The sequence below is a fragment of the Phodopus roborovskii genome, unplaced genomic scaffold (genome assembly GCF_943737965.1).
Source record: "Phodopus roborovskii unplaced genomic scaffold, PHOROB, whole genome shotgun sequence".
Classification (NCBI taxonomy): Eukaryota; Metazoa; Chordata; class Mammalia; order Rodentia; family Cricetidae; genus Phodopus; species Phodopus roborovskii.
This window is the reverse complement of record NW_026126516.1, coordinates 4608297-4626758: the sequence shown is the minus strand read 5'-3', so window position 1 is coordinate 4626758 and position 18462 is coordinate 4608297. Positions and strand designations below refer to the sequence as shown.

The 18462-nt window shown below is 49.8% G+C and overlaps 2 protein-coding genes across 2 annotated transcripts in view; one reads left to right on the top strand and one right to left on the bottom strand.

Annotated features, from left to right (window-relative positions):
• Window positions 1-133, bottom strand: part of Serpina4 (serpin family A member 4) — an 82078-nt gene extending 81945 nt beyond the window's left edge. Inside the window, exon 1 of the mRNA XM_051196538.1 lies at window positions 130-133. The gene's annotated coding sequence lies outside the window, so the exon portion shown is untranslated. The remainder of the gene's footprint in view (window positions 1-129) is intronic.
• A 6535-nt stretch (window positions 134-6668) lies between these two features.
• On the top strand, window positions 6669-17365 carry Serpina11 (serpin family A member 11). The gene is made up of 5 exons (XM_051196412.1): window positions 6669-6811; window positions 9512-10157; window positions 11281-11554; window positions 14440-14587; window positions 17084-17365. Exons 2-5 carry the CDS (start codon window positions 9512-9514, stop codon window positions 17285-17287), a joined length of 1272 nt encoding a protein of 423 aa, XP_051052369.1. The 5' UTR covers window positions 6669-6811; the 3' UTR covers window positions 17288-17365.
• The last annotated feature ends 1097 nt before the right edge of the window (window positions 17366-18462 follow it).

Sequence of the window (18462 nt, the reverse complement as noted above, 5' to 3'; positions counted from 1 at the left end):
CCAGCGACCACAGGGCCCGCCCCACCCCATCCATCACCAGGGTCTTATCTGAAAGTGAGTCATTGCTCATCTCCGAGTGCCTGGGTTGTCAGTCCTGATTCATTTGCTCAGACTATTGAACACTTCAACGACACAGTCCCTGGCATGCTGGGTCTAGACGGGAGAGAGACCATTCAATAGGGACCAAACAAAGCTGTGGATAAAGAGTTTATGACAAATTCAGCTAAATGTCATGGAGGCTGTGTGGGACAGCCGGGACACTCACAGTAGAGGAAGGAGTGTATTATGGGGCTCTGCAGTGAGCCAGCATCAGAGGGACAGTGGGGAGGCCCTGTGGCTAGACTATCGCCATCTGTCAGAGATGCAAAAGGAGACACTGGCACTCAGGTAGGTGAAGAGATGATTGCATATGAACACACACTTCCCAAGACGACCACCTAAGCCAGGAGAGGGATGGGAAGCCCACGGGGATTCTGGGGCAAGAAGATAGCAAGCATCAATGCAGTATGGGCTGCAAAGACCTCTCCAAATGCAGCCACCTTCCTGGCCGCACGACACAGCCCTCGAGCCTGCAGCCTCTCCCTGGCTGTGGCTGTTTGTAGTGACAACAGTCTGCTGTACACCGAAAGCCACATTGAATGCCCTGGGCCCTGGAGGCTCCAAGGCAAAGGCAACTCACCGCTGCCCCTTCGGCACCCACTGCCAGGTGTCTCATGTGGGAGCCTGACAACCTCATTTCTCAGCACTGACGTGTCCCACACAGCCTGCAGCAAAGCTGGAGTTCCTTTCTCTGGAGGTACTGGTGCCCCAGCACTCTAAATGTGTCACCCAGGGGCCTTCCCCATGCTCTGTCACATAGCAACAAACCAGAAAGACTATGGAGACTGCCACGGGCTTTCAGAAGGAAGTCGGGGTGGGGTGCCCTCTGCTGGTCACTAGGCAAAAATGTAGGTAGGAAGGTTGATTGTTCCATCTGTGTGGAGAGGAACAATTCACCCCATAGGCTGGCCCATGACTTCAAACTCATCAGCTACAGAATGTCTAGAATGACTAAGCCTGGCATGGGTGTCGTGCCCAAGATGACTAACAGTGTTATAAATAGAGCCCAGGCTGACTAGAGCATCAACACAGACAGCTATAGATTTCCAGCCCTGGACCCAGAGCATCAGGCGCTGGCTTGCTCATACAATCCCAGAGGCCCCTGTATGATGTTTCAGGCTCATTGTATGATGGTCAGGACTCATTGTCAGCTAGACAGTGAGAAGCGTCTGCGTGTCTTTGAGGGTTTATGAAGATGAGGTCCACTGAGGTAGAAAGGGTTTATGTGGAGAGCTGCCATTCCTTGGGCTGTGGTCTCTGACTAAATATAAAGGTGAAACCCAGATGCAAGCACTCATTGCTGTCTTCTTCCGGGCTATGGATGCAATGTGGTCACCCACCTCTAACTCCAGCCACTGAGACGTCTCTGAGCTGTACCTCAACTTTTCTTTTCCTAATCCGGTTGTGTCAGGCTGGTTTTTGGTCACAGCAATAAGACAAGTATGTGTTGCTCTAGCAAAGGGCTGCAACTCATACACCAGGCATTTCCTCAATGGAACATCTTTATTTCTTCATCTGATCGTTCACTGCTCACGCTGTGTATTCTACTAGGCCTGGGGTGTGCAGAGTATGGTTCTCCAGTGCTAATCAACCTTCAGCATGGATGGTTGAGCTGCCTGCGCGGCAGCTACCTAAGCACCTTAGAATGTAAATAAAAACAACAGCCACCCACGCCTGTCTGTGCAGGGATATTTTTAAGAGCATTGTAGACCACGTGGGCACCCTGGCCAGGGCACCGGGCCCTTGGAACTTCTCAGTGGATGTCCATTCTTCATCCCCTACTCAGTGAATCGGTCTGCAGGCATTTAACTGAACTGGGCACCTACTATGGGCAGAAGCAGCAGCCCTGAGGCTGGGGTGTGTGAGGAGTCACCCCCACGCTGAGTTTGCAGTGAGGCAGGAGGAGAGGAATGACATCTCCCATCACTGGGAGGGTCACCAAGTGCAGTGGCATGGCTTCTACTTGCGTCTCTGCCCTGCAGGGCAGCTTCTGGGGTCTGACACTGAGGACCTCACATGGATCATAGATACTCAGCTCGCAGACAAGAGGCAGAAGGGACCAAGCTCAGGATGGAGGACGGCAGAGGAGGGTCCAGGTCAGGCTCTCTCAGACAGAATGGAAAGCCGGCCCTGCCCACTCCTACCCCTGACTGTGCACGCTTTGGGACTGTCTAATTTCCACGCGCTTCATCCCCTCTCTTAAGAATTCATGGCACCCATGCCATTAGGTTGTCAAATGGGCAAGCACACTGTGAATCCTGAGGAAGACTCAGCCCAGAATCTGTGGTCAGTGAGTGCTACCCAGGTATATTGCTGCTTTTAGCGCAGCTGTCTGGAAGATGGGGAGCAAGGATGTTTCTGATAAGCTGATTCCCCACTGGGAGATGTGGAGAAAGGCAGGTATTTATGCAGAATGTCATCCTGGCTTCTGCCCATCATCCACCTCCTCACTCCCACTTCCCGAGTCCCACCATGACACCTGACACCACCCCCACACCCCCCCACCCCCCCACCCCTCACCCTCCATCTTCCTGGAGCTCAGAATTGACTGGAGAAGAAGGTACCTTTTGTTTTCTTTTGTTTTTTTCTAGACAGGGTTTCTCTGTGGCTTTGGAACCTGTCCTGAAACTAGCTCTTGTAGAACAGGCTGGTCTCAGACTCACAGAGATCTGCCTCTGCTTCCCAAGTGCTGGGATCAAAGATGTGTGCCACCATCATGACGGTACCTTTCTGCTCCGTGGTTCATACTTGCTTTCCGGGAATGCCACACACCCCCCTCTCCGAAGCCCAAAGGACCCCTCATATAATGAGTTTGGGGGGGTCAGTGACATTGTCGTCACCTGCTTTGCAACGGCTGTGAAGATTAGTGTAATGACATGAGCAGGTGTGTGGTACAGGGACCAATGTGTGACACTGGCTCTGCTCAGCACAGGGCTGGCCACTGTCACCGTCTAAAAGTCACAAGCTATTTGTTCAGAAGTGGCCTATCAGTCACATTTCCTTCCTCCTCTGTCACAGGTGGTCATACCATTCTGACAGAGGCAAAACCCTGGCAGAGAATGTGAGTTTCTTTCATAATTAATAAAGTTTGTTCTTAGACCACTTTATACAAATATTCAGAATTCTGCTCTCTCTCTCTCTCTCTCTCTCTCTCTCTCTCACACACACACACACACACATCCTATTTCATTTTCCTCCCACCCCAGACAGCATCCTTTCTTCCTTACAAGTTTCCTCCCCAATATTTACTAGTTTCTGTTTTATTAAATGTCCCACAGAGTTTAACTAAGGCCATCTGTGTGACTCTGAAAAACCCACCACCAGAGCCTGGTACACTCGCCAGCAGGTACACAACTGGATAACATGCCACCCTCTCTCCCAGAGCCTGTTAGGCCATCAATGTGAGAAAGTGAGTTTCTGTGTGGAAAACAACATGTGTGTATTTTCAGAATGCATGTGTGCTTTCCGGCACATGTGCCAACACAACAGACACAGATCCAGTTAGGTGCAGGTTGTTTCTACAAGGTTCTCACAGACCAAGGGGAGATGAAGCACGTTGCAAGCCAGCACGAGGAGTGCGGGGTGATCCAGAGTGCTACATGCCTTCCTCGGGGAAGAATTAGCACAGCCCGGGCAGGTGGGGAGAGGGTGGCTGTTAGGGTGGCTTCCTGCAGGAGAGATACGGGCTGAATCCCAGGCTATTGTCAGCCTGAGAAGCAGAAGGGGTGGGGATGGCATTCTAGGCAGGGGACAAGGTGTGCCCAGAAGACAGCAGGACTCCTTTGCTTATCAGTGATTGTCTCAGATGGAGCAATAGCAAAGTTTCAGGAGTGGGAGGTGAGGTATGGTGTTGGTATACCGTACTGAGGCATGTCAGTAACTATCATGAGCATCTGGGAGAAAGGGGCTCACTGTCAACGGTAAAGGGGGACATGGGCCTATTTCAGAAGGGAGAACAGCGAGGCACTGCCTGGCCTCGTGCCAGGAGGCAAAGAAGCAGCAGGCAAGTAAGGGGAGATGAGGGTTAGTGCCGCTGGGGTTGGGATCCAGTGCTCTAGAGAGGAATGCAGGACAGGCCCCGTGAGCCTCCTGAGCGGCTCCACTGAGGGGACCCTAGAGCCTGATCCCAGGTGACAAGAACATGGCACACGGCTCTCCTCCCTAAAGCTCAGGCCTGAATCCATTCTCCCGCATTGTGTCCTCTGCACCTCACAGGACCCTGTGTGCGGCCACAGTGTGAAAGAAAAGAGCGCAGATGTCCATTCTCAGGGGCCCCATTCCATCAGGAGGTCTGGCATCATGTGAGCACCGTCACCCGCTCAGCTATTTGGAGGGACCGGGACCATGTGGCAGGAATTTGAGAGTGCCCCCGGCTCTCCCCAGGAGAGGAGGAGGCTGGGAGAACATTAGAGATGAGGAGAGAGACAGACATTATCTGCCGCTTCTCCCAAATGATGGATGCATCAAGGAGAAGATGCATCAGGTGGATCAGGGAGCATGTGTGACAAATAGACTCCCCCTTCCCACTGGAGGACAGTCTCCTGGGACACTTCACACTTTAAAGATGCTCTTTGCTGATGAGAGTTACTTGTAGAATTAGTTAACTCTACTTTTTAATGTTAAAATTGTATTCATTTTACTGAAACCAAGATGCACGGTCTGTAGGAAAGTTGGAGACTATGAGAGCTTACAAAGGCGCTTGAGGAGGGTGGAGTTGGTAAAGAGTTGTCCTGTAAGCATGGGGCGTGGCTTAGATGGCCAGCACCCATAGAAAATGCCGAGTGTGATGATTTGAGCCTGTAATCTCACTGGGGAGGCAGAGACAGGTGGATGCCTGGGGCTCCCTGGGCAACCGACGTGGTCCAATCAGTGAACCCTGGGGCTCAATGTGTGAGACCTTGTCTCACAGAACTTGGTAGATGGCTTCTGAGCAATAACATCTTCTGGATCTGACCTCTCCCCTCTACATGCATATGGCCCACCCCTACCCCACAAATAAGAAAAAGCCCAGCACCCTACTGCACAGGTCTTTCTTTTTGTAAATAGTTACCTCTCTCTCTCTCTCTCTCTCTCTCTCTCTCTCTCTCTCTCTGTGTGTGTGTGTGTGTGTGTGTGTGTGTGTTTGCATGAGGACAGGTTCTCTCAGAGTACATGGAAAGATATCAGATCCCCTAGAGCTGGGCAGTTGGGAACCACTCCAAGCGGGTGCCAAGATTCGAACTCAGGTCCTCTGCAAGAGCTGCATCTGTTCTCAACCACTGAGCCACAGCTCCAGCCCCCACTTCATATGTCTCTCAGCACTCACTGAACAGCTCTCCAGCACCTTCCCTATTTAAATTGTCTGTAAAATGATGGGGTGCTTTGGTGTGATGACAAAGCTTGTGACTGCTGAGCAAGCCCCCGGGCCCATGCTTCCGCCTGTGAAGTAGGAATGGCCACACATTCCTCACCATCTCACCACTAGCGTTGCTAGATCCTTCCTGCAAAGCCCCAGCACACAGGCCATCATCTCCCACACTCCCTGACCCCACCACGGTCGCCAGTGTCACAATACCCTCAGACAGAATGGGGCCCGGAAGCACAAGACACGTGCTTGTCTGCGGGACCAGCAGCCAGGACACACATTGAAAAAAGACCCTTTCCTGTGTGTCCCATTTGTCTTCCTGTCTATTCCAGGAATTGACCTGACAAATATTGACCAGGCTGCTGTGGTCTTCAGACACTATTGCCCTGTGGGTAGGAGGCCGTGTGGGGCTGTGGGGCTGTGCCCACCTGGGTGACTTCTCTGTGAGTATGCGCTGTACTCCAAATGAAGGTAGGCCTCTGTCTGTCTGTCTGTCTGCCTGCCTGTCTATTATCTATCTATCTATCTATCTATCTATCTATCTATCTATCTATCATCTATCACTTTTGGCTTTAGAGGCAGAAACGGGCAATAAGTCCCCTGGATGGCCCTACTGAGTACTGCCTCTTAAAGTACTGAATCTTAAAGCTAGAACCTCAGGTTTTCAGTCGCCTTCTCTGGAAAATGCGGTCATCAGGAATCGTGGCATATGAACTCCAATACCCTTAGCATGCCAACAAAGAAACTTTACTAAGAACTCAGTTATGGTAGCAGGCCCGGGCACAAAAGCCCAGGCCCGGAATCGAGCCTTGTCTCGGTTTCCCCGTGTGCACACCTGGGTTAAGAGTCTCTGTAGCTAGAGGGTCTCAGGAGCATTGATTTAAACAAAAGGGAGCAAGGTGCCACATTATTGGAGCAGGACCATGGCTCTCGGCATTTCAGTAGCTTCCAGGTGTTCGAGTCTCAGCTGGGAAACAAAAGCAATACCTCATCTTCCAGTCATTGATAAGACCTGGCATGCCACCCCACTCACACCCTCCCCACACATATGTAAATACCTCTTGTCTGCAGACCAGTGATGCAACGTGCCCGATGTACCCAGAACTTCAACAAACATTTCGAAACCAGAAGGTTTATAATTCAGGAGCAGAGTTCTGAATGTTCGGGGTGAATCTGCCTGGGGACGGAGTTAAGTGCACTAGATTCCCATTGTACCCAGCCTTGGTAGAAGTAGGAGGCAATCTCCTGCAGTGTCTTTCCCACGCACTGGGACTTTGCATGTCAGACGACACAAATCATAAAAGGGGGTGGCATTGCCATTTGAATTTTGCAAAAGGAGGCCCTGAATTGCAGAGACAGTAACACACGGTGAGTAACTGCAGAGCGCTAGTTCAAGCCCAGGCTGTGTGCGGTAGCCCTGGCTATGGTTCAGCCTGTCTTCCTTGGGAAACACGCACTTCTGTGAGTCAACCTTGGGGTGCAGCAGGGTAGGGAAAGGATCGTGAGCGGCTCCCTCACGGCGTCTGCCCTTACTTTACCAGGGGCACACCAAGTGTGCAATTATCTTACATCTTCCAGTTTTTTAGCTAAGGAAAGTCCCAAGCGTTCAGGACTTCCCTGGTGCTGGTGGGGGGGGTGTGACTTGAGGGTACATCTGCCATAATTTAATACGTTTCAGCATAGCACTGGCCTTCTGAGAGCAGGTGGCTCTTGTAATTTGGCAGGCATTCTGAGAGCCAGGGGAGTTCTAGGCTCTCTCTCTCCCTTACCACTTCAGGAGTTGACACTGAGCCAAAGGCCATCACCTGGGCAAAAGGTACAGAAGGTATTAATCACAGTGTAGATGCCTTCAGGACAAACTAAAGTCAAAGATGAGTAGCTTGTAGCTGCTGGCTGTGTAATTAGAAAATTGGAAGGGCGTGTTTATAGGGACAAAGGAGGATATCAGGGTCCAGAAGAATCCAGGCTGGGGGGACAGATATGTCCTCTGCAGAATTGTGGGGGTGGGAGACACCTGTAAAGGAAAAGAAGAAAGTGGATGCAAAGTGGGGTGAACCTAGCTTTGTCTACACAGCACTCCCCTGCACTCAGGCCAAGGTTCTTCCAGCTCCTGCCTCTCCTTGAACCTTGTGGAGGCGACCAAAGGCTACTCTGGTGTGTCTCATAACTTACACAGAGCAGAAGATATTTGACATTTGCCTGCAGGGGGATGCCTCTGCACACAGGGGCTGGGGTTTAAACACACATGTTTGCCTTGCACTTCTTGAAGTTCAGGATCACAGTCAAGGCAATGGCTGTGCCCTTCTGAGGCTTTACTAGAAAACCCATTCCAGGCCCTCCCTGGGACCTTCAGCATCTTGTGGTTTGTAGCAGTGTCTCATCTCTGCCTTCATCTTCCCCAATATCCTCCTTGGGTGCTTCTCAGAGTCCAAAGTCCCCTTCTTTCAAGGGCAATAATCATATAGGTAAAAACCCACTTTAATGGCCACCTCTTAATTAATTATATCTGAAAGGACTCCATTTCTTCCTTCCTTTCTTCCTTTCTCCCTCTCTCCCTCCCTCTCTTTCTCTCTTTCTTTTTCCTTCCTTCCTTCCTTTCTTTCTTTGAGACAAGGTTTCTCTTTGTAGTCCTGGCTGCCTTGGAACTTGCTCTGTAGACAAGGCTGGTCTCGAACTCATAGAGATCCACCTGCCTCTGCTGGGGTTAAAAGGGTATACCACCACCACCCAGCCAAAGACTCCATTTTAAGCAAAGCAGTATTATGAGTCCTTAGGGTTTTGGGAGCTAGGCATATGAATTTGGGACAGGAACAACTCAGTCTGTAACAGATCTTTCCAAAACCCCTGTATCCATGCATACGGGTATTTCTGTGGTTGCACACAGCATAGATGGAATCCCTCTATCTTTGCACACGGGTGTTTTTGTAAATGCACAATGTAGATGTTACCCCTCCATACTTGCACACACGTTTTTCTATTTCTGCACATGGTTTAGACAGTTTCCAGGCATCAGGGGTTGGAGATAAAGCACAGATCTCTTTCGAGTCTCTTCTCAAAGCCATAAGTCCTGTTACTTCATCCTCCCTCACAGGCTGCCCTCATCTCTGTGGGCTTAATGGTTAACCCAAGCTAATGTAAGGTCTCAAGGGTAGAGGGCCTCTCTCCTTGGGGTCTAAAGGGGGTGTTGTACCACCCTCTTCCTTGCAAGTGACTAAACTGCCCCACAGCCACACTCAAGGGGCCCAACATCACTTATGCTCATATAGGACCTTTATTCCATAGCATCCTCTTAGTTTCTAATGAGTTTTACATACACATCTGCCTAACCCAACACTGTATATTGTCTCAACCATGCCCTATATCAGTGGTTCTTGACCTGTGGGTCGAGACCCCATGGGCCATACAGTAGCAAAATTACAGTTGTGAAATAGCAATGAAACAATCTTATGGCTTGGGGCCACCACAGCCTCAGGAACTGTAGTGAAGAGTTGCAGCATTAGGTAGGTTGAGAACCACCACCCTAAACTCAATCTTGGGATTGTATTCATTTCTTTTTCCATAATATACTCAGTGCCTAACACACCTTTAGAGCTGATCAAGCCGTGGGCATTATATGAGATTTAAAAAACAACTGTGTCCAGAAGAATCCAGGAAAAAAATAAAAATAAAGTGGAAGGAGAGGAGAGAGAAAAGAGAGGAAGAAGGAAGGGAGAGGGAGGGAGGGAGCAGGTTCAGGGGTCAGGGTCAGGGGACAGGGGTCAGGGGACAGGAGGTAGGTTCAGGGGTCAGGGGGTTGGGGGGCAGGGCCAGGGGGCAGGGGACAGGGGTCAGGGGCAGGGGGCAGGTTCAGGGGTCAGGGGCAGGGGGCAGGTTCAGGGGCAGGGGGCAGGGGGGATGAGGAAGGCTGGATTGCAGTATCTATTTTCTGGCTAGAGTCTAAGTTGCCACCTTCCCTTCCTCTCTGCAGTGCAGTGAGGGATGAGGCACGGTGGTGTTTCATTGTGGGCTCTGGGGGAGCTGGGTATCCATCTATCAAAAAGACTAATGTGTTCCCCATCTTCTTTTCAGATGATGGGGCCATTGTGGCTGTGGCTGCTGGTTACCAAGGTCCTGCTCCCTGTTCATTGTCAGCCATTTTCTGCCCATGGAGAGAAGAGTCTGGAGGTGCCCCACCCGGCCAGCCACCCGCTCCTGGAGCCAGCCCCCACCTATCACAAGGTCTCTCCCACCATCACTAACTTTGCTTTGCGTCTGTACAAGCAGCTAGCAGAGACGGTACCTGGAAACATTCTCTTCTCCCCCGTGAGCCTCTCCAGCATCGTGGCCCTTCTCTCTCTTGGGGCACCTACTGACACCCAGACTCGGATTCTGGAAAGCCTGGGCTTCAACCTCACGGAGACCCCAGCCCCTGACATCCACCGGGGCTTCCAGAGCCTCCTGCACACACTTGACCTGCCCAGTTCTAAACTGGAGCTGAAGGTGGGGCATTCCCTGTTCCTAGACAGGCAGCTGAAGCCTCGGCAGCGCTTCCTGGACAGCGCCAAGGAGCTGTATGGTGCACTGGCTTTTTCTGCCAATTTCACAGACGCAGCTTCCACAGGGGAGCAGATCAATGACTTGGTGAGCAAGCAGACCTACGGGCAGGTGGTGGGCTGTCTCCCGGAGTTCAGCCATGACACCTTCATGGTTCTCTTGAACTACATCTTCTTCAAAGGTGAGACTTCTCTGACAGAGATGCTACCCTCTCTGTAAGTAACCCATCAGTTTGCACTGGCCAGGAGCCTGCCACTTGTGCGAAAGACAGCTCCTCTACCCTTGTGCATTTCATGTCCCCTGTGGACTTGAGGGAAGGAAAAAGAAAGCACAGTAAGGGTGGACATAGAGCTCCCAACAGAGACCCTGGATTAAGGCATGACTCCCCAGAAAGGGGACATCTAGTTCAGGCCAGTGGCACACTCCTGCAATCCCAGCATTTGGGAGGCTGAGGCAGGGGCATCCCAATTGGGCAGTCTGGATTACACAGAGAAACCTTGCCTCATATGTATGAATGGGGAGCCCAGGAGACAGCCCCTCAGCTTCCTGAGTGCTGATACTGCAGGTGGGGGCCGCCATGACTAGCTTGGAGCTCTTTGCGGACACTGAGGCCATCTAGTCAGATGATTGCCCCCACATAGCCTGAGCTGCGTTGTCAGAATCAGGCTGCCAAGCCCAGCTCATGCCGTCATGGCTTTGGAAATCAGGATGGGTCATTCAATTCATGCCTACTACATTGCTAAGAACGTACTCTTACTCCTTCTGATGACTTAAGTCATACTTACTCTTTGTGTCTTCACATCCTGTATCTCCATCCCATTTATTTCCCTTACATCTTAAGCGAGTTCTTTAGGGGCTGGAGAGATGGCTCGCTGGTTAGGACCCCTGGCTACTTTCCTGAGAACCTGAACTCAATTCTTACAACTGGCTTACAACTCTAACTCTATGTCCAGGGAGATCTGATGCCCTTTTCCGGCCTCATCAGGCACAGCACATACATGGTAACTAGACACACAGTAGGTAGGCAAACACTCACACACATAAAATAAAAAGAAATCTTTCTTAAAAGAGAGCAACCAGGCTTTGTACAAGGAAGGCGGGGCCACCCTTTGCTTTGTAGGCAAATTCTCTCAGTATAGTGTAACCATAGTTCACTGAGCGCTGATCCTAGGGACCCAAGTCCCTCTTGACTTTGGGCCCTGCTACTTCTGACACACTCCGGAGGATGTCACCACCCTGCATGGCCTTGTGGAGGTCTCCCTGAATTGCTGTTTTGCCCATGTGTTCATTTGTTGTACGCTCAGCCAAGTGGAAGCACCCCTTTGATCGCTACCAGACCCGGAAGCAGGAGAGCTTCTTCCTGGACCGGAGGACGGCGATTCCCATTCCCATGATGCGGCAGAAGGAAATGCACAGGTTCCTGTACGATCAGGAGGCATCGTGCACTGTCCTTCAGATCAAGTACAGCGGCACGGCCCTGCTACTGCTGGTCCTCCCTGACCCTGGGAAGATGCAGCAGGTAGAGGCCTCCCTCAAGCCAGAGACGCTGAGAAGGTGGGGCCAGCGGTTCCTGCCCAGGTGAGGGCCCCAATGTGCTGTTTGTCCTTGCTCGGGGGCTGGGGCAAGTCTGATCAACTCCAGTCCCACGATCCATCTGCTGGGCTTGCCTCACCATCTCACCCTCTTCTTCACAGTGGTTTCACCACATCTTTGGGCCTCAGATTTCCTTGAGTGTTAAAGGACATGGTACCTACCGCATGGGTGTGGGGGTAGGGACGAATGGAGATAGTACTTGAGTTCTCAGGCAGGTATTAGAATGTAAGTGCTCGCTGGGCTGTGTTTATTACCCCTCCTTGGGGTCTCCCTGGCCCAAAGCCCTTTCCCTTGCTTGCCTCTATTTCATAACAATTTAACACTGTGAAATAGCTAAGTGTGCCAAAAAAAAAATCAGAATAATTATTAAAGATGACCACTATGCCCACAGGACAGTGCATATGTTTTAAATCAGTTTTTTTATTAAAACATTTGAAAATAATTAGGGAAATCAAGACCAGCAAAGCCAGATCTGGTGGGGGCAGGCCTACCCAGGAGACCAAGGCAGGAAGATCACATGTTCAAGGCCTGTGTGAACTACAGAATGAGTTCAGGGACAATTCAGTGAGACCTTGTCTCAAGATTTAAAAACAATAAAATAGAGGTGGGTAGACTAGGTGTATATGTCTGGCGTAGACTACTTGCCTAGTGTGCACAAGGCTCTGGGTTCAATATAGGAAAATAAAAAGAAAGAGAAAGGGGGAAGGAAGGAAGAGATGGAGGGAAGGAGGGAGGAAGAGAGTGAGGGAGGTCCTTCCTTCTACAACCCCTAACCTACCCCCTGCCGTCTTCCTTCTCATTGGTTCATAGTTTTCCAACTTTAATTTTAGCTCATCTAATTTCCCTCATCTCTAGTCACTGACTAACCCCTTCATGGGGGGAATCTGCCTTTATGGCATGGTCTGGAATGAAATCTGGTTGTGAGTTCTAGTTATCTTTGCTGCAAACAAGCCAGACCAAACTAAACAGCTTTAAAACAAACAAACAAACAAAAAAGCCTGTCAACACTCTTGGTTCTTATCACTGGGCTCCACTAGGCAGTTCTCACCCACTGGGGTCAGAAGGCAGCAGAGACACAGGCACAGAAGCTTCCTTCATTTGAGTTTCTGGGGCCCCACGCTGGCTTCCTTCTGACAACACAAGGCTGGCTTCGGAGAGCAGCTCAGTATAATTGACATCACTATGTGGCAGCTCAGAGCTCCTAGAGGAAGTATGCAAAAGGGTAGGACATGAAACTGTCCCTCTTTAAGGCACGGACACACCCACGAGGGTTCTCATTTCTGTCATAGCCTGTTGGCCAAAGCAGCCCCAGATCTCTGGGCGGGGGACATTTTAACCCAGCACAACCTGACAACCTGGTGGGCATCCATCTCTCTTCGCACCCACAGATTTTCCTCACCACCCCATCATGCTGCAGTACCACTAGTAGAGAAAGAATGCTTTGTATTTGGGCAGAGATTGAGGCAGCAATGAGTGAATAAGAAAGACGGAGTCAAGAGGAAAAGCCAGGGTTAAGCAGTTCCATAACTCTGTAGAGCTCCTGTCAGTCCGTGGTTCCAACTGTATGTGGTTTCACCCCTCCAGGAGGAGCCTCCCTATCCCTCACTGCAGGAGGAAAGACCACAGAACCTTCTAGACAGTAGGTTTTCTCTCAGGAATGGTATCTTAGTCAGGGTTACTATTTGCTATGATGAAACACCTGGACCAAAAACAACATGGGAAGGAAAGGGTTTATTTGGCTTCATTTCCACAGCACTGCTCATCACTGAGGAAGTTAGGACAGGAACTCAAGCAGGGCGGGAACCCGGAGCTGATACAGAGGCCATAGAGGGATGCTGCTTACTGGCTTGCTCCTCATGGCTTGCTCAGCCTGCTTTCTTACAGAACACAGGGCCACCCAGGGCTGGCACCACTCACAGTGAACTGGCATGATAACAGTAATCTAAACTGAGTTCTTTACAGGTGGGATGTTCCCAAGTATATTGTTTATTAACCAGACAATTTTACAGAGTCCTGGCAATTAACATATTAATAAGGGAAGAGCATAATAATGTCATTGAAAAGGGGTAGATTTACTCTAAGTTAAAAGAAATTTCTGCATTCAGCCCAGGCAACATGGCAATCTGATGGTGAGGATGGGAGTTTCAGTCTTTTGTGTTTAGGACTCCTGAGCCCTCTCTCAGCCTTCCCAATGCTGTGTCCCTTTAATACAGTTCCTCATGTTGTGGTGACCCCCACCATAAAATTATTTTTGTCACTACTTCATAACTGTAATTTTGCTACTGTTATGAATCACAATGTAAATATTTTTTGGAGATAGGGGTTTGCCAAAGGGGTCAAGACCCACAGGTTGAGAACTACGGCTTTAGATGCTTGCAGTTGGTATCTCTATGCCATTTTCCAGAAAAGCTCAGGCAGGTGGAGGAAGTTGCTGGTGGCTTACACTGGGGCAGTGTCAGTAAATGGATTTAAGACGCAGTTGGGAAACTGAGCCTGAAGCACCTGCAGATGAATCAGACGTGAAGGTGGGAAGTCAAATGGTATTTACTCTACCTGGTATCATGTGGATTCAATCAGTAGAGTCTTGGGAAACTCTGGCTAGTGTCTGGCACCTAGAAAGCTCTCCACAAACACAGGGAAGATGGTGGAGACAGACTTCTCTGTCAGGAAACTTCCCAGACCCAGCCATGAGTCACCGTGAAGTCTACGTAGAGAGAGATTTGGGTGGGTGTTGGTAATGGAATAGTCTTTCAAAGCAAATCACATCACAGGATGATGAATCATCCCACAAGGTGGGTTACCCTGCTCTTTCTCGAGGCTCAGGCTACAACACACAGCGGGTCAGGGTCTTTCTCTGATTCCCTCTCTAGTCTGTTGGATTTGCACCTGCCAAGGTTCTCAATTTCCGCATCCTACAACCTGGAAGAGATCCTGCCCCTCATTGGTCTCGGCAACATGTTTGGTGTGGAAGCTGACCTATCAGGAATCATGGGGCAACTCAACAAAACTGTCTCCAGGGTAAGGCAGAGAGTGTGGACATGGGGCGGGGGGATGTTTCTCTTCCCACAGGAAGTGCATTGGAAAAGCCAAGGTCTCCAGTCTTTTTCCTAGACTGATTTTTTTTTTCAACACACAATCTTTACAGATTTTCTTCATGGACAACTCCATTCTCATCTCCCCTACCCTAGATTTACACTAGTCAGGGCAGGAACATAGGGTTCTAAGAAAAACAGTAATAATTTGAAGTCATCCACAGGGTCAGAATCATGCCAGGTTAGGGGTAACATTCTTTTATTACAAATACTTCCTCTTCAGGCACCTGGCGCTCTATCTGTCTTTATTATAGCTGTAGAAAGTAATAGAGCCTAAACAGGTGGTGTAGTGGTCAGCATCGCTACAGTAACAAGCATCCCCTACATCCCAGCACATCACCAGAACAAAGGCTCATTGTGAGAATCCCTTCCCAGAGGAGATGTAAACCATGTCTACCTATTCTTCATTAGATCCCACAACAACACAAAGTACAGTTCCATCCAAGTTCATCCTGGGAAGCTATTGAGTTCATTAGGCTTACTTATTAGGGTGTGGGTGAGAGATTACTGGCAGGAGACCCCAAGTCAGTTTTCTTCAGTCAACACAGATAGAGCCCTTCTTCAGCCACCCTCCCTCAGCCATATGTTCTTGCAAATAGAGCAGAATTGTATACAAATGGCTGAGAGGAGCCATTGGTCTCTCAGGGAAGGGGCTGATGACTCCCCTCCCTCTGTGAGGGAATGTCAACAGTCAATAGGCCAGTGGCTGTGGACACTTGTAGGTCTGCTAAAGAGGGGCAGCTGCTTTGCTTAGCCCATCTCTAGAGGCCAGTGCATCCTAGAAGCAGCTTGCTTTGTAACCCTGGCTACAGAGCTGCTACCTATGGCTTCTTCCAGGATGGAAGTCAAAGGAAAAGATCTTATGTGATGGTTTTGCTCTTTTGGCATTTCTGGCTTTTTGGGGGACCCACCAGCCAGCTCCCTAATAAATCACACATGGAGAGGCTTGTTCCTAGTTATGAGTACCCGGCCTTAGCTTGGCTTATTTCTAGCCAGCCTTTCTTATCTTACATTAACCTGTCTACCTTTCCCCTCTGGGCTTTTACCCTTCTCTGCTCCTGTATCCTTCTTCCTCTGAGGCTGGGTGGCTGCGTGCCTAGCCCCTGGAGTTCTCTTCTCCGTGTTCTCCTGTAGCTCCTTGCTCTTCTCTTCCTCTTTTCTCCCTCCGTCTATTTATTTTCTCTGCCTGCCAACCCCACGTATCCTTTCTCCTGCCTCGATACTGGCCATTCAGCTCTTTATTAGGACCACCTGGTTGGTATTTTAGACAGGCACGGTAACACAGCTTCACAGAGTTAAACCAATGCAACATAAACAAAAGTCACACACCTGAAAGTACTATTCTACCACAGAAAAATCCCTGTCTCAGAGGAGAAAAGGGAGAGAAGCATCCCATGGTCCCTAACTCTTCCATCCTCCACAGGCCTATGTAACAGCTGCTCAGAACCACTGACTAAAGCAGATCTCCTGTTTAAGCAATGGGAACGGGCTCGGTCCTCTGCTGACGGGTGACACCACAAGTCACGTGGAATGGGCAAGCATTTGTAGCCCTCAAACAGAAAGGGTAGCCTTTCCCAGGGGAGAAGGTGGCCACGGCCCTTCCCAGAGCCTAGCTTGGTTTAGGTTAGAGGCATTCGTTTCCATAAGAATTTGTTGGACCTTGTATGGAATGGATTCTGTATTTAGGAGGGACCAGCTGAGAACTTAATGCACGACAGAGGCAGCAGGGACTTGGTCTTGTTTCTGTGAATGCATGGATAGGGTATTCTGTAAGTGCATGGGAATGTATGTATGTATGTATGAGGGTGTGCATGCATGTGAACCCACGTGCTGTGGGGTGGTAGATAAGAAGAAAGTGAAAGACTTCTAAGAACTTTGCCCAGTGACTTGTGTGCCTCAGTTAACTTGCAGGGACCTCTTTTTGGAGTTAAAAGAACTCAAGGCCATTTCCCCAACTTCTTTTGACATCTGAGTCCTTTCGTGTTAGGAAGTTGTATAAGAACCAGACTTTTAATGCTTTGTGCTTAGGACAGTGTGGGTCTCTGTTCCAGCCTACTCATTTAGAATCTGCTATTGGCCACAAGCCATTTGTTGTTGTTGTTGTTGTGAGCCTAGCCTTTAGTGGCTGAGCCATCTCTCCAGCCCACCACAAGTCCTTTTTAAGATGAGAAAGCAGAGGAATTTTAGAGAGGGTAGGAAAAGCTCAAAGAAACCCGTGCCAGGCTGCCTCATGTCGGGGCCTTAGACTAGGGAGTCAGTACTGAGGCAGTGGGGGGGGGGTGGCAATAGAAGTTGGGGTTGTTTCTTAGGCAGCCTAGACTCAAGGGGCCTGAACACGCTCTAAGCCATTGTCCAAGGGTTACAGGTGGCCTCTGCCCTCAAGTCATGGGTGAGTGCTGACTCTGTCCGTCTTCTCTCCTAGGTGTCACACAAGGCTGTAGTGGACATGAATGAGAAGGGAACCGAGGCTGCAGCTGCCTCTGGCCTCCTTTCCCAGCCCCTGTCCCTGAACATGACATCGACCCCACAAGCCCATTTCAACAGGCCCTTCCTGCTCCTCCTCTGGGAGGTGACCACACAGAGTCTGCTCTTCCTGGGAAAAGTGGTCAATCCAGCCGCTGTGTAACTGGGAGGCGAGGCCACAGGATGGCTACCCAGACTGCACTGCAGGACCCCTGTGAAGCATGTTTTCTTTGGGGCCACCAACCAGCTCCCAAATAAAGACATGGGAACTGAATACTAGTTACGAATGCTTGGCCTTGGCTTATGCTTGTCCCAGGAGCTCTTATAATGCAATCTAACCTGTTTCTCTTCATCTATGTTTTGCCTTGGGGTTTTTTACCTTTCTTTCATTCTGTATGTCCTAACTCTCCTGCTTAGTCCATGTCCGCCTGGCTGGCTGGCTGGCTGGCTCTGGGTGTCTCCCTCTTTCTGCTTCATTCTCTTTCCCCTTCTCATTCATCCTAATGACTCATCCTGCTTATTCTCTCTGGCCAGCAGCCACACCTATCCTTCTACTGCCTAGCTATTGGCTCTTCAGCTTTTTATTAGACCAATCAGATGCCTTAGGCAGGCAAAGCAACGTGACTTTACATCATTAAACAGAAGCAGCAGAAGAAAATGTAAAACATCTTTACATAGTTGAAGTAATATTCCGCAACACCCCTGAGCTACAGTGCTAATAAATCTGAGTTTGGCTGTGTGAAGTCCCATGCTTGCAGGAGGGCAATGCCCGGAGCAGCTTGTAGTCATTCACTCAGTGACCTTTGCAAATCCACCACTTTGATTGAAGATGTTTGCGGAGTAGCCTTAGGGTCAGGGACACAGGAAAAGACACCTAGGACTCACAGCTTCTGTCTTCACAGTTGCCAACCTGGGCTTAAGCCAAATGATGTCCTCCTGCAGTGTCACCTGGAGGCAAGCCAGCTCTGGGAAAGGGGCTTCAAATCAAGTGCCATGAAGAAAAAGGGATGTAGAATGGACCAATTTCATCATCAATTTAACAGCATGAGAGGTTGTATTCAACCAGGCAGTTTGCCTCGGGGACAAGGGTTGCCCCAAGGCTAAAGCAGATATGGGTGACATGTGGGGCAAAACCTCTCACCAGTGGGGAGAACTGGGCTGAATTCATACATATATACACATGCATTCATGTAATTTTAAATCCAGGCTCTGCATGTAAGGGAAACACAGCATTTGTCTTTTACGTCTAGCTAGTTCTCTTAACACCACAATGAATGTCCAGTTCCATGCATTTTTATTCTGCAGGTTTCATTTTTCTTTAGAGCTGCACAGAATCCC

Bases quoted from the DNA above. Each gene is read 5' to 3' on its own strand.
- Serpina11 (XM_051196412.1), top strand. From the start codon at position 9,512: ATGATGGGGCCATTGTGGCTGTGGCTGCTGGTTACCAAGGTCCTGCTC. The intron at 10,158-11,280 runs GTGAGACTTCTC...TTGTACGCTCAG, and splicing joins GAACTACATCTTCTTCAAAG to CCAAGTGGAAGCACCCCTTT. The intron at 14,588-17,083 runs GTAAGGCAGAGA...CTTCTCTCCTAG, and splicing joins TCAACAAAACTGTCTCCAGG to GTGTCACACAAGGCTGTAGT.